Source organism: Euprymna scolopes, chromosome 24 (assembly GCF_053919585.1).
Source record: "Euprymna scolopes isolate OS-2025 chromosome 24, ASM5391958v1, whole genome shotgun sequence".
NCBI lineage: Eukaryota > Metazoa > Mollusca > Cephalopoda > Sepiida > Sepiolidae > Euprymna > Euprymna scolopes.
In genome coordinates this window covers 87,023,361-87,037,825 of record NC_136505.1, presented here as the reverse complement: position 1 = coordinate 87,037,825, position 14,465 = coordinate 87,023,361, and the positions used below count along the sequence as shown (strand labels likewise).

At 28.7% G+C, this 14,465-nt stretch overlaps 1 protein-coding gene across 2 annotated transcripts in view; it reads right to left on the bottom strand.

The window, feature by feature from the left end:
- Nucleotides 1-14,465, bottom strand: part of LOC145246818 (uncharacterized) — a 583,451-nt gene that overhangs the window by 23,488 nt on the left and 545,498 nt on the right. For both annotated transcript variants that reach the window (XM_080108645.1, XM_080108646.1), the window contains 3 exons: nt 13,017-13,145; nt 11,170-11,298; nt 9,531-9,659 (listed from right to left, as the gene is read on the bottom strand). In XM_080108645.1, the coding sequence (XP_079964771.1) occupies nt 9,531-9,659; nt 11,170-11,298; nt 13,017-13,145 (387 nt within the window). The remainder of the gene's footprint in view (nt 1-9,530; nt 9,660-11,169; nt 11,299-13,016; nt 13,146-14,465) is intronic.

The following is a 14,465-nucleotide window of genomic DNA, read 5'->3' as shown; positions in this document are numbered from 1 at the left end:
CATACATACATACATACAGATGAGATTTATATTATAGATGGTTTCCATATTGTATTCAATTCCGTATTAGGTTCGCTTAGTATAGAATTTAATGCAATAAACTTCTCCTATTTTGTTCTTTATTCTTCATATTCCATAAGCGATAATTTTGAAAACGAGGCAAGAATTGCTGATTGTTGGGCCAAAATCTATTCCATCTAACACTTATCAATGGCAAGTTTTTTTTATCTTAAAGTAGTACTTTTTTAGCTTCTTACATTAAGTGGCTTCATGCTTTGTCTGGAGGGATTTCCATAAAAAATAAATACAAACGATAAGAATCATCAATGTTTCAAAAATTCAGAAACAAGATTTTGACATCGTTTACATTTTATTGCTTATAGTCAAATTCATTTCTCTACAACTGGAGCCTATTAATGGGAGAAAAGCATAGGACGTTCCCGATTTTCAGAATCAGGTCTTTTTCTTGTTTTATTATCAGTTCAACATATTCATGTTTTATTGTTACACGTTCTTTTGTACACAACAAAACATAAATGTTTATTTTAATATTTTATCTACTGAATTTCTTAAACCACAACCTGCCAAAACGACTCGGCCTTGAATTTCAAATCTCAACCCAAACATTCTATTTAGTAATCTACTGATTATTATTATGTTAAACATTGTTATACTAGAAATATGTTGTGATTCCAAATAGAAAAACTAATAATTTTCTTTAATGAATAAATTCTGTAAAGGTAAGTAAACAAAAACAAAAATAAACAAGGAATTAGTTAATGAAAAAAAAAAAGGATTAGAGTGGGTCAGAAGTTAATATATTTGTTAGTAAATATTTAAGACTCAAAACTAATAAAAAAATTATTAAAAGTTATTGATTTTGATTATTATAAAAACATGTAATACTATTTTCACATCTAATATGTAATGGAAAATCAGTCTCTTTATCGTTTCTTTGTAATTGATAGCTTGTTTCCTACAAAATTGAGATTTGATTCTAGTTTTCAGTTGTTCATATGGATCGTTGCAACCTGTTGCTCAGAAGAATAAAATGTAATTTGATTTAATTCTTCCCAGAAAATACTTTGTCCAGTTTGAAATTATTTTCAAATGGTTGCCATCTTAAAACGAGACATAATTATTTGTTCATAGGATATATTTCTTTTTGATTGGAACAAAAAATATAGCAAAAGAAATGGCAAATAAATACCCTACCAGGCAATACAAGGTCGCAACAGCTAGCAGCTTATAAAAAAAAAAAAGTCGATTTAAATATATAAGTATAAGCTCATAATCTTCCTAAAACTGGGTTAGTATTTAACCGAACTGAGTTTTAAATTTTATAAAAGTAAAACGTAAACAAATAATAATAATAATAATAATAATAATAATAATAATAATAATAATAAATAAAAAAATAAATAAAATTCATGCATTTTTTTAGAACAAACAATGGAAAGAAAAGTAAAGCAAAAACAAAAACAAAAATGAGAATTTAAAACAAAAAATAAATCTACAAGATGCAAGCAAGACTGATAGGGAAACAGGCAGGTAGATGGTCATATATATAACATATTTTCCGTAATTAATGACACACGTTTTTACCTTAAAAAAATCGACTCATCACCCAAAGCCAAGATTGCTTGTGTATTGCTTAAATAAATTAGAAACGGTAAAAGTTCAACCATGCAACCGTCCTTGGCATGCAAGAGGGTGGGGCATGGTGCTTGCACCTGGATATCCAAATATAGATGGAAGTAAGGTGGCAATTTAAAAACATTTATATATATATATATATATATATATATATATATATATATATATATATATACATAAAAGTGAAAATGTCTCTGTGTGTGTCTGTCTGTACATTTCCCTACCAAATAACTCTGTCGATTTTCGGTCTACAGACTCGAAATTTGACATACGGGGTATTGAGATTTGGGAAAATCTTTTTAATCGGTTTTCGGTCAGAAATTTTGTTGTTAAGGGATCAAAGTTCAACGATTTGCCCTTTAAGAACTCTACCAAACTCCTCTGCCAATTTTGAACACTTGAAATTTTAGATATAGGTTACTTGGACATGGATCTAACTTCGATTTGATTCCCAAACAATAAATGTTAAGAGGTCCAAATTTGGGTCAAAGTTAAAAAAATTTCATCTCTGCGGTTTCTAACAAATAAGTCAGCCAATTTTTGGTCTAAACATTTGAAATTTTACAAAAAGTGTATTCAGCCATAGGGCAAGCTTTTTAATCGTTTTTTTATGCTGCAAATTTGCCTACAAAGTGGTCAACGTTTCAAAAATTTGACCTTTGCGGTTTCTAGCAAACTATTATTCAAATTTTGGGTCTAAAAATTTGAAATTTTACATAAAGGGTATTCAGACTTTCAGCAAGTCTTTTAATCAGTTTTGGGCGAAAATTTGACTGCCAAGAGGTCAAAGTTAAAAGAGTTGACCTTTGCAGATTCTACGAAACTCCTCCGCTAAACACTTGAAATTTTAGATGTAGGTTACTTGGATATGGGTCAGACATTTTAATTTGATTTGAGACCAAAAAAATAAATGTTAAGGGGTCATAATTAGGGTCAAAGTAAAAGAAAATTTGATCTCTGTGGTTTCTAGCACGTTTTCTCTATGGTAGTTAAGGAAGCCTATTATATAGAAAGGCATTACCGTACATATTCACACTTTTTAATATATACATATGCATATAAAGTTATTAACAGTACATAGGGTCCGAGCAAAGCCGGGCTGAACTGCTAGTATATATATATATATATCTATATATATATATATATATATATATATATAGTTGTTCACTGTTAATGGGAAAGAATTCCAGCAATGTGCTTGATTATAAAGAAACAAAGTTCCAGCATAAGAGCTTAATATTTATTTATTTAAAACCTGTACAGAAGATTAGAAAAACATTAGGCTCTCCTCAGCCATTGTTTCAAAAAATGGCTGATGAGAGCCTAACATTATTTACCATTAACTGGTTCCCATTATATTGGGCTTAAAACCGACGGTACCAATATTTTTCTGGCCTTCTGTACTGTTTTTAAATAAATAAATAAATAAATACATATGTGTGTGTGTGTGTGTGTGTGTGTGTGTGAAAACGTTTTCCATATACTTTCTATTCTTTAAGTATACCAAACTTTTCAAAATGTAAGCTCAATATATACAACATATAATAACAGAGCATATATAAATGGATAACGTTTCGCTGCATTCCAAAGACCAAATCATCTTTTCTTAAAACAAAAAACTTCAATACAATTATGGATTTGTATGCAACGTAAGTGTAAAAACTCAAATGAATACTCTTTGAGAGGGAAATGTCTAATTTCATATATAGCGTATAAGTGTAACGTTGCTGAAAGAAATAGAACTAGAACACATGTTAGGTTCACTGACTGCAGTTTCAAGGAAAGCATACATGTTCATTTAGGGTGCCTAACGCTGATTCTAAAAATACACCAACTGCTCTAGCTAAATTGACCAGAGAATTATGTATCAGTAACACATAATTTGTACTATATTAAGTAAAGCAAGAAAATACAAACCAAGTAAATTCAAGAGATGCAGCCTTTGCACTTTGTAATCATATCATATAATAGTATTTAAAGATAACTTAACAAGAGACAGGCAATAGTCCAAAATTGTTTGCGCTGATACAGATATGTACTTCTCGTGTAAGGCCAGATTAAATAGTCAGAAATATAAACATACTATGATTGGAGGTTTGAATATTGTAGAAAATCTGCACATTCGAGCCTAGATAGAAATGACCTATCTTTTGTCAGATAATATAATCTCTCTTTGCTTAGATCAAAAGACATACCTTAGTTCAGCTCAAATGACCAAATGTCGTCCAGATCAAATAATCTTTCATTCAAAACATGTGACCTATCATTGTGCAGATCATATAACCTTTTTTTTCTTCCCAAATCTACATTTGTTCAGATAATAATGCTCAGTAAAATTTATGTCGACTTTTTTAAAGCAAAACATATATCAAATGAACAGAAAAATATGGTTTGATATTTTTTTCAGGGTGATGAGTGACCACTATAATGAAAAGAAAATTTGAGTGTGAGCCTATCTTTGTTCAGATGAGCCGAAGGCCATAATTGATATATCTTACCATGGCTGACCAGTATGATTGGCTGGATTATACAATTACCTGGTAAAAGGACACTGTTATTATGAGATGGCGTCGTTGGCTTTCTCTTTCTCTGTTTTTTCCTGCCTTTCCTATGCCTTTTACGATTGCCAACTGCGGTTAAACAAGCATGCAACAAGAAGCACTTTGAGTAAAGTCGAGTTAGTCGTGCACAGGCATTTGTCAAATGAATGAAAAAAGAGCCTCACAATACGATGCAGAGTTTGTGACAGTGGAGTTTCGGAAAATCGCATCAGTAAAACAAAATTTTTGTTATTACATTATTTACATGTTTTTACGCTTGTAATTTTAATCTGCTAGCTATAGTTCCACATAATTTTCATCCACAGATGAGAATTTTTCAGTTCTTTTAATGTATTTTTGAGTTTGAACCTGTAGCATATGTAATGGGACAATTATCTGAGTAATCTCTCTTGGACTCATTCTTTCTAATGATACAGTGTATAAGTAAGAATATTCATTTCAGACATGTGAGAAATTTAGATTTTTTCCTTTTTTTCTGGCTGGTCCATCAAAGCCTTTGGATGTGGTCCTACCAACTGCCATATTTAAATGTTCTTTTTGCACTATGATGATGCGTTCATCAGATGTTGTTTTGGTGGAAGTTATCTAGACTCTCACCACAACCAACAAAAATTTATTTTAAAATAATATCACATTTCCTTGATTTCAAAATTTGTTTGTAGTATTACCGTACAAATCTTTGCAATTTAAAATTCTGTTATTCTTTTTCTTTTGTTAAACAACTTTGTTACTTTGTAACTGCAAATTTAAATAAATCATTTCTGTGCATTTGTGTAGCTTTTAAATTTAAGTAACAAATATATTTTGAACCATGTTTTATCAAATATATTTTGAAAAATGTTTTATCAAATATATTTTGAAACATGTTTGATCAAGTATATTTTGAAGCATGTTTTATCAAATATATTTTGAACCATGTTTTAAAAATATATTTTGAACCATGTTTTATCAAATATATTTTGAAAAATGTTTTATCAAATATAATTTGAACCATGTTTTAAAAATATATTTTGAACCATATTTTATCAAATATATTTTGAACCATATTTTATCAAATATATTTTGAACCATGTTTTATCAAATATATTTTGAACCATATTTTATCAAATATATTTTGAACCATATTTTATCAAATATATTTTGAACCATGTTTTATCAAATATATTTTGAACCATGTTTTATCAAATATATTTTGAACAATGTTTTATCAAATATAATTTGAACCATGTTTTATCAAATATATTTTGAACCATATTTTATCAAATATATTTTGAACCATATTTTATCAAATATATTTTGAACCATATTTTATCAAATATACTTTGAACCATATTTTATCAAATATATTTTGAACCATGTTTTATGAAATATATTTTGAACCATGTTTCATCAAATATATTTTGAACCATGTTTCATCAAATATATTTTGAACCATGTTTTATCAAATATATTTTGAACCATATTTTATCAAATATATTTTGAACCATATTTTATCAAATATATTTTGAACCATGTTTCATAAAATATATTTTGAACCATGTTTCATCAAATATATTTTGAACCATGTTTTATCAAATATATTTTGAACCATATTTTATCAAATATATTTTGAACCATATTTTATCAAATATACTTTGAACCATATTTTATCAAATATATTTTGAACCATATTTTATCAAATATATTTTGAACCATGTTTTATCAAATATATTTTGAACCATGTTTTATCAAATATATTTTGAACCATATTTTATCAAATATATTTTGAACCATGTTTTATCAAATATATTTTGAACCATATTTTATCTAATATATTTTGAACCATGTTTCATCAAATATATTTTGAACCATATTTTATCAAATATATTTTGAACCATGTTTCATCAAATATATTTTGAACCATGTTTCATCAAATATATTTTGAACCATGTTTTATCAAATATATTTTGAACCATATTTTATCAAATATATTTTGAACCATGTTTTATCAAATATATTTTGAACCATATTTTATCAAATATATTTTGAACCATGTTTTATCAAATATATTTTGAACCATGTTTCCTCAAATATAAACCATGTTTCATCAAATATATTTTGAACCATGTTTTATCAAATATATTTTGAACCATATTTTATCAAATATATTTTGAACCATGTTTCATCAAATATATTTTGAACCATGTTTCATCAAATATATTTTGAACCATGTCTCATCAAATATATTTTGAACCATGTTTTATCAAGTATATTTTGAACCATATTTTATCAAATATATTTTGAACCATGTTTCATCAAATATATTTTGAACCATGTTTCATCAAATATATTTTGAACCATATTTTATCAAATATATTTTGAACCATGTTTCATCAAATATATTTTGAACCATGTTTCATCAAATATAAACCATGTTTCATCAAATATATTTTGAACCATGTTTTATCAAATATATTTTGAACCATGTTTTATCAAATATATTTTGAACCATATTTTATCAAATATATTTTGAACCAATGTTTTATCAAATATATTTTGAACCATATTTTATCAAATATATTTTGAACCATGTTTTATCAAATATATTTTGAACCATGTTTCATCAAATATAAACCATGTTTCATCAAATATATTTTGAACCATGTTTTATCAAATATATTTTGAACCATGTTTTATCAAATATATTTTGAACCATGTTTTATCAAATATATTTTGAACCATGTCTCATCAAATATATTTTGAACCATGTTTTATCAAATATATTTTGAACCATGTCTCATCAAATATATTTTGAACCATGTTTTATCAAATATATTTTGAACCATGTTTTATCAAATATATTTTAAACCATGTTTTATGAAATATATTTTGAACCATGTTTTATCAAATATATTTTGAACCATGTTTTATCAAATATATTTTGAACCATGTTTTATCAAATATATTTTGAACCATGTTTTATCAAATATATTTTGAACCATGTTTTATCAAATATACTTTGAACCATATTTTATCAAATATATTTTGAACCATGTTTTATCAAATATATTTTGAACCATGTTTTATCAAATATATTTTGAACCATGTTTTATCAAATATACTTTGAACCATGTTTTATCAAATATATTTTGAACCATGTTTTATCAAATATATTTTGAACCATGTTTTATCAAATATATTTTGAACCATGTTTTATCAAATATATTTTGAACCATGTTTTATCAAATATATTTTGAACCATGTTTTATCAAATATATTTTGAACCATATTTTATCAAATATATTTTGAACCATGTTTTATCAAATATATTTTGAACCATGTTTTATCAAATATATTTTGAACCATGTTTTATCAAATATACTTTGAACCATGTTTTATCAAATATATTTTGAACCATGTTTTATCAAATATATTTTAAACCATGTTTTATCAAATATATTTTGAACCATGTTTTATCAAATATACTTTGAACCATATTTTATCAAATATATTTTGAACCATATTTTATCAAATATATTTTGAACCATGTTTTATCAAATATATTTTGAACCATATTTTATCAAATATATTTTGAACCATGTTTTATCAAATATATTTTGAACCATGTTTTATCAAATATATTTTGAACCATATTTTATCAAATATATTTTGAACCATGTTTCATCAAATATATTTTTAACCATGTTTTATCAAATATATTTTGAACCATGTTTTATCAAATATATTTTGAACCATATTTTATCAAATATATTTTGAACCATGTTTCATCAAATATATTTTGAACCATATTTTATCAAATATATTTTGAACCATATTTTATCAAATATATTTTTAACCATGTTTTATCAAATATATTTTGAACCATGTTTTATCAAATATATTTTTAACCATGTTTTATCAAATATATTCTGAACCATGTTTTATCAAATATAATTTGAACCTTGTTTTATGAAATATATTTTTAACAATGTTTCATCAAATATATTTTGAACCATGTTTTATAAAATAGTCGTGTGCTGCTCTAATAAGAACACAAATTAACCCACAATGTCTTTCAGGGCCACAAGGTTTTTACATTTCATTTCAATACTATATAGTTCAAGCATTTAAAAGTATTATACCGCCTTCATTCTGTCTTACAAGACAATGGATACCCAGGGTAGCTGTGCATGTAATTGTGAAGCAAGAGTTGTGCAGTACGCAACCTCTACTAAGTCGACACTGGGTGATTCCGGTGACAGGGAGAAGTCTAGGACGACCGGAAACAATGCTGAAATAAGCAGAGAGTATATAAAGCACTTGGTATTCCCAAATGATCACCCATTTTAGTACTGATCAGACTCAACATTGCTTAACTTCAGTGATCTATCAGGAACTGGTGTCAATGTGATTTTGCCGTATATTCCAGTGAAATATATAAGATAAATAGAATTTTTTAAAGTAACAAGCAAAAATAAAGAAACAGATACCCAAGCAAAAACGAAATTTTCATAGAAAAATCAAAAATTAAAACGGAAATAAAATAAAATTTAAAAAATTAAAAAAAGAAAATGGAAAAATAAAATTGAAAAAACAAAATTAAAAAAATCAAATGGAAAAAAAGGGGAAAATTTTTTAAAAGATTGAAAAAAAAATTAAAAATAAGATTGAATAAAAAACTAAAATGGAAATAAATGAAAAAAGTAAAATAGGAAACTAAAGGCAATTGAAAGAAAAAAAAAAAATTAAATTGAAAAGAAACGTAAAATCACTTCAAGTCAAAGTGCAAAAGAAATCCCACCACCAGCATTCAATTCCCTAAAGTAAAGAAATAATCTTCAGGAAAGAAAAAGTTTACAAAGCTAAAAAATGTATGACCATAAACAATGAAGGGTGAAAACGCTACCTACTTCCTCTTGATAAAATGAAAAAAGCAGAAATATCGAAGTTGATTAAATAGTTAAATTGGTTAATAATGCACAAAAGAAAAAAAATATTAGTATATCATGATAAAGAAAAATTTAGACCGAAAATGAATTACCAAACATTTTTTTTATGCAGTCATTTTATTCTGGTCTAGGAAATAAGGAAAATCACATTTTACGTGATTAAAAAGTAGAATATATATATATATATATATATATATATATATATATATATATATATATATATATATATATATATATATATATATATATATATATATATATATGTTAATATAATAAGCAAGATGTTATTAAAAAAGATGACAAATTATTGAAGCAAATTATCCAAATTGATTTTGAGTAAAGCAAAAAAAAAAAAAAAAAAAAAAAAAACTCTGGCTAAACTTACCTCTGTTACAATCTTTGCCTTTGCGGCCTAACTTGCACATACATTCTCCAGTGATGTGATCACACACTGAGTTTCGACCACAGTTGCATCTAAACTTGCATTCTTGACCGTACGTTTTTGGTGGACAAACTGTAAACAAAACATAAATTATTCATTTTTTTTTATTTTATTATTCAATGACATGTCAAATATTCTATTCATCCAATAAATTTGCATCATAAATAACTAAGTAATAATATTCTAAGTTATCTTTCTTTAAGTAGGTGTACTCAAGTTACCTCCTTTGAGTACGGATATTCTAAATTATTTTCCTTTAAGTAGAAACATCCTGAGTTTTCTAAATAGGGACATCATAAGTTATCTACATTTAAATAGAGACATCGTAAGTTACCTCAATTTCAAGTAGGAAGTTATGTCTATTTAAGTAGCAACATCCTAAATTATCTCCTTTAAAGTACGAAGGTCATATGTTATCTCTTTGACATCCTAAGTTATCCCGACTTTAAGTAGAGACATTCTATGTTATCCCCCTTTTAGTAGGGGCATCCTAAATTATTCGTATTTATGTATGGACACTCTAAATTATTTTAGTCGAAGTAAGAAATTCTAAGTTATCTCCCTTGAAGAAGAGACATGTTTAGTTATCTCCCTTTGCAAGAAATTAATACTTGACACTTCTTTTGAGGAATCTCAAGCCGAACTATGCAAATCGATCATTACATTTACTGTTGAGGATCATATTTATTCTCAGAATCCAACATGACTGTCTGCATACAAAAGCATCCAAAGACCAGGCCACAGTGTCTATAACAACACTGAAGAGAGCGTGATGTATGTTAACGCATGGCGTAGTTCATTTATCATCTATAACTGATGTAAAACTATCAAAATAACAAAATATTTGCAAAGTTTTTGCTACACAAAAACAAGCTTATGTAATCCATTTTGATGAAATTCTGGTCTCTAAGACCTGATTGACATGTAAAAGAGATGCCTTGAATTATCTCCTTCTAGGAAAAAATTGTTATAGATTAGAGTTATGCCCCTTGATAAAAAAGGGTTAGTAATAAAAGGATACCACAAGTCTCGTTGCCAACACGAGATATGGTAGCAACTCTTTTACGAATATGCGGTTGAGAATGAAGTTTCTGGCCAATCATCTTATAAAGAGGATATGACTTTGAGATTGTTGCCCAACAGAAATGAATTTACAGTTCCTTGGTAATAAAAGAAATCTCGAAATTAGGTGTCTATTTGTAAAAAAAACGCAACCTGCATATGTGTTAGCGTTATGAAAATCATGTCAAAATCAAGGGCTGAGTTAAACACGTCTTTCAGCTCACAGCCGATGTCAAAAGGAGATCAAGCCTCAATTCTGGTTCTCACACTACATATGTGTACTTTGAACTGAAGTATTCATTCTCACTTTAGCATTAATAATTTGGGCGAGAAACTTTGGTCCAAGGGACATAACTCTTGATATACTTCAACAATTAGTTAAATGACAGCAGGAATAAATATTTGAAGATATTATGAACAAAATGACCGATTTTAGTATTTAATAAACAAAAAATGTTGATATATTGCACAACAAAATAACGAAAAGAAAACAAATTGGGAAAAGTGAATATCTGCTTACGGGTGTGGCAGTTTTCCCCAGTGTACCCTGGTGGGCAGAAGCACTCGCCGGACATATGATTACATGGTTTCTCGTCTGGACATCGGCATTTCTTGTTGCAGTTGACACCATAGTAGCCAGGAATACAAGCTAAAAATTACACAAAACAAATCAGACTTTCAATATGAAGAAAACATACACTGAATTTAAGGAAATACGATACAATCGACATATCCCCCCCTCAAAGTGTTAAGAAGTAAAAAAAGAGGAAAAACTATAGCAAAATGAGGAAATAAACTGATCAGCAAAACAAAAAACGTATAGGAAGTAAGTATATAGAAAAACAATTGGAGGAGCTGGATCATCAAGGCACACAAAGGCATTCTAAAATAGGGTTGTTAATCAAGGTGTTGCGGTAATGGGGACAAAAGACCGGAAATAAAGGTGAATATATTTAGAGTTAATTTACGGACAATTTTAAAGGTGGGAGTGAGTTTTGTGATGGTTTGTGGCGGCTTACGATTTACGGGTAGTCTTGAGTTTGTGACAGTTGGTGACATTTTCTAGTTCGAGACGGTTGGTTGGTTGATTGTTTTGTTTTATGGCATATCAACCCTTTTCAGGTTATTTAATGCTGAATCCAGTGATTTTGAAGAAAAAGTGTTTAATAGACTATATTTGTTTTTTTTTCAAGTCGGTTTCTATTAAACCCATAGTTGGGACCCTAACAGGTACTACCACTCCAGGTCAGAGTAAACCAGAGAACAATGGCAATTAAAGGGTGGCTCCACACACCCCAAAGCCCGCAAGCTGGGGTCTCATATATATATAGTTTAAGGTCATATCCAAGACCTTGAGACAGTTGGAGGCAGATTTTAGCTTAGAGCAGATGGTGAGATGAATTGATCAACTGATGAACATAATCTCAGCAGATGAGTAAAATGTGGATGCTACCGTTTAGATGGTTGTTTTTCATGATGGTGTCACACACGCACCCAGAGCCCAACCAATATCTATGAAATGTGTTAAAGACTGTGTTTTCTGTGTTTTGTGAATTGAATTCTCCCCTAGTTGAGATAGACAGACAACATTGGATATGGGAGTCCATATTGAATTCAATATGAACCCCCATTCACTTTCTTGTCATATTGAATTCTTATAAAAATTATATTTCAGTAATAAATCGTGAGCACTTAATAATAAGTTCCTTTCCAAACACCTTATGTGATAAATGACGAGCCTGGAGGATTAAACAGTTTCTTTAAAGGCGATATTATATCTATCTATTAATATATTAGTGGCCTGGCAAGGCCAGAAAAGAGACAACCAAGCAAAAAAAATCCTAACCAAAATTCATTCCAAAACAGCAAAACTGAAGCTGGCTTGCTAGGATACTATATATACAAATGTAGGCAAAGTTGGGCATATTTTATTGGTTTGAAAATATAGATTCTTTTTTACCAATTGTCATAAAATTTTAACCCTAGAATAGTATTATTATAATCTTCAAAAACCTGCAAATTTTCATGTAGTTTCATCCCATAGAACCAAAAATTCAATATTCAATTTGGCTACAAGTATATATATATATATATATATATATATATATATATATATATATATATATATATATGTGTGTGTGTGTAGATAGAAAGAGGGATGAATAAGTTAGGAGCTTTACATATTTCCTGGACTAGAAATGCATGAACATACTAAATATAAGAAACAACGATCATCTCTTCTCACATATGTTACACAAGCTGATGCTGAAATTAAAACAGATTTGAACATGCAGAAAGATACAAAGAAACAAGTTGAACAGAATATGAGGTACGCGAGCCATAGATGGTTTAGAGGAATATACTTACGTTTATCACAGTATCGTCCCCGCCACCCAGAGAGGCAAAGGCAATTTCCGGATTTATGCAAACAGGTAGCATTATTTTTACATTTGCATTTGTTTATGCAGTTTTCACCATAAAGTCCTTCAGGACATCCTTAAAAGAGAGAGAGACAGAGAGAGAGAGAGAAAAACAAATGATGGATTAATTAAAGGTCAAAAGGCAACACGGTATTATGGCCTGTCCTGGAGAGATTTCTTAAGTTAATTATAAATAACAACAGCATATTTTTTCATTGTTTTGACTCCCGAGTGTGTATCCGTTGATATCTTATATGCTTTCATATAGAGTGATGTGGTTCTTAGTTGATTAACTGTGTCTGTGTTGGATATATACTCGAGAGCCAAAACAATAAAAACAATAGTTGTCATAGCTCTAGTTATAAATTGTATATTAATTATATTTTTATTTTGTGAATAAAGTATTCAAATCGCAGCATCTATTTGTCATCTTTTAACTCCCTAAACCTCTGTGGATCATATTATTTACATATTGGTTTGTATCTGAGCTCCTACCTTGCGATCATTATTAGCCAAATGAATTTTTTTTTTTGTCTGGCAACAGGACGTTGGTTCCAGATATCATTTAACTCTGTAGCTACATTTTGGTCATCACATTCAACCAATCCGGAACCAAATCCATTCACGAATGTCAGTTTATTCTGACTCGACACGTCATAGATCAGAAGCGATAAATGTATATCCTTTAAATCCCGGATTTTTCAAAAAAAAAAAAACAAAAAAAAACCAAAATTCTTCTCTTTAGAAAGTAATAGGGTATTTCTTTTTGTGTGTCTGATGTTTGTGTGTTCCCTATAAAAAGAAAGGTTAGAAAATCTACATAAAATCTAAAATTATAATGTAAAATGTCTGGCTAAGACAAGGAAAGTGGTTCAAACTCTCTGCGCCCTCCTATTGAAGGAAACTAAAACTTCTATAAAACTTTTTTAATAAAATTTATATCATATGTAAAAGAATTCTCCAGGGGAAACGATGGAAGCGGTCGTCAATCTCTGCATTCATCATAAATTAGAAGGCGAAATGGGAAGAGGTGAACAGTAAAAAAAAAAAAGAATGAATATATTATAATTGACAAAGTACATAATAGTGCTCCTCTTTCAATACCAGGCAACACATGTCTTCCTGCTAGAAACGAAATAAATATAGAACAAGGATTTAAAGGCAGGTCGAACCAGCTTCTTTCAAAAGGTGAACATATCACGCAAATATTAAATTCACAGACAGGTCCCAGTCACATATAGATCCTGATCAAGAGAGATAACAACATTACGTTTTTGTTGTTCTTGAAGTGAAGTGTCGAGGTCTTCCTACATACAGCGCTTGATATTCCCAACTAGTAATCCATCTGGTACTGATCAGGTTCAACGTTGCTTAACTTGATCTAATGAGAACTGCC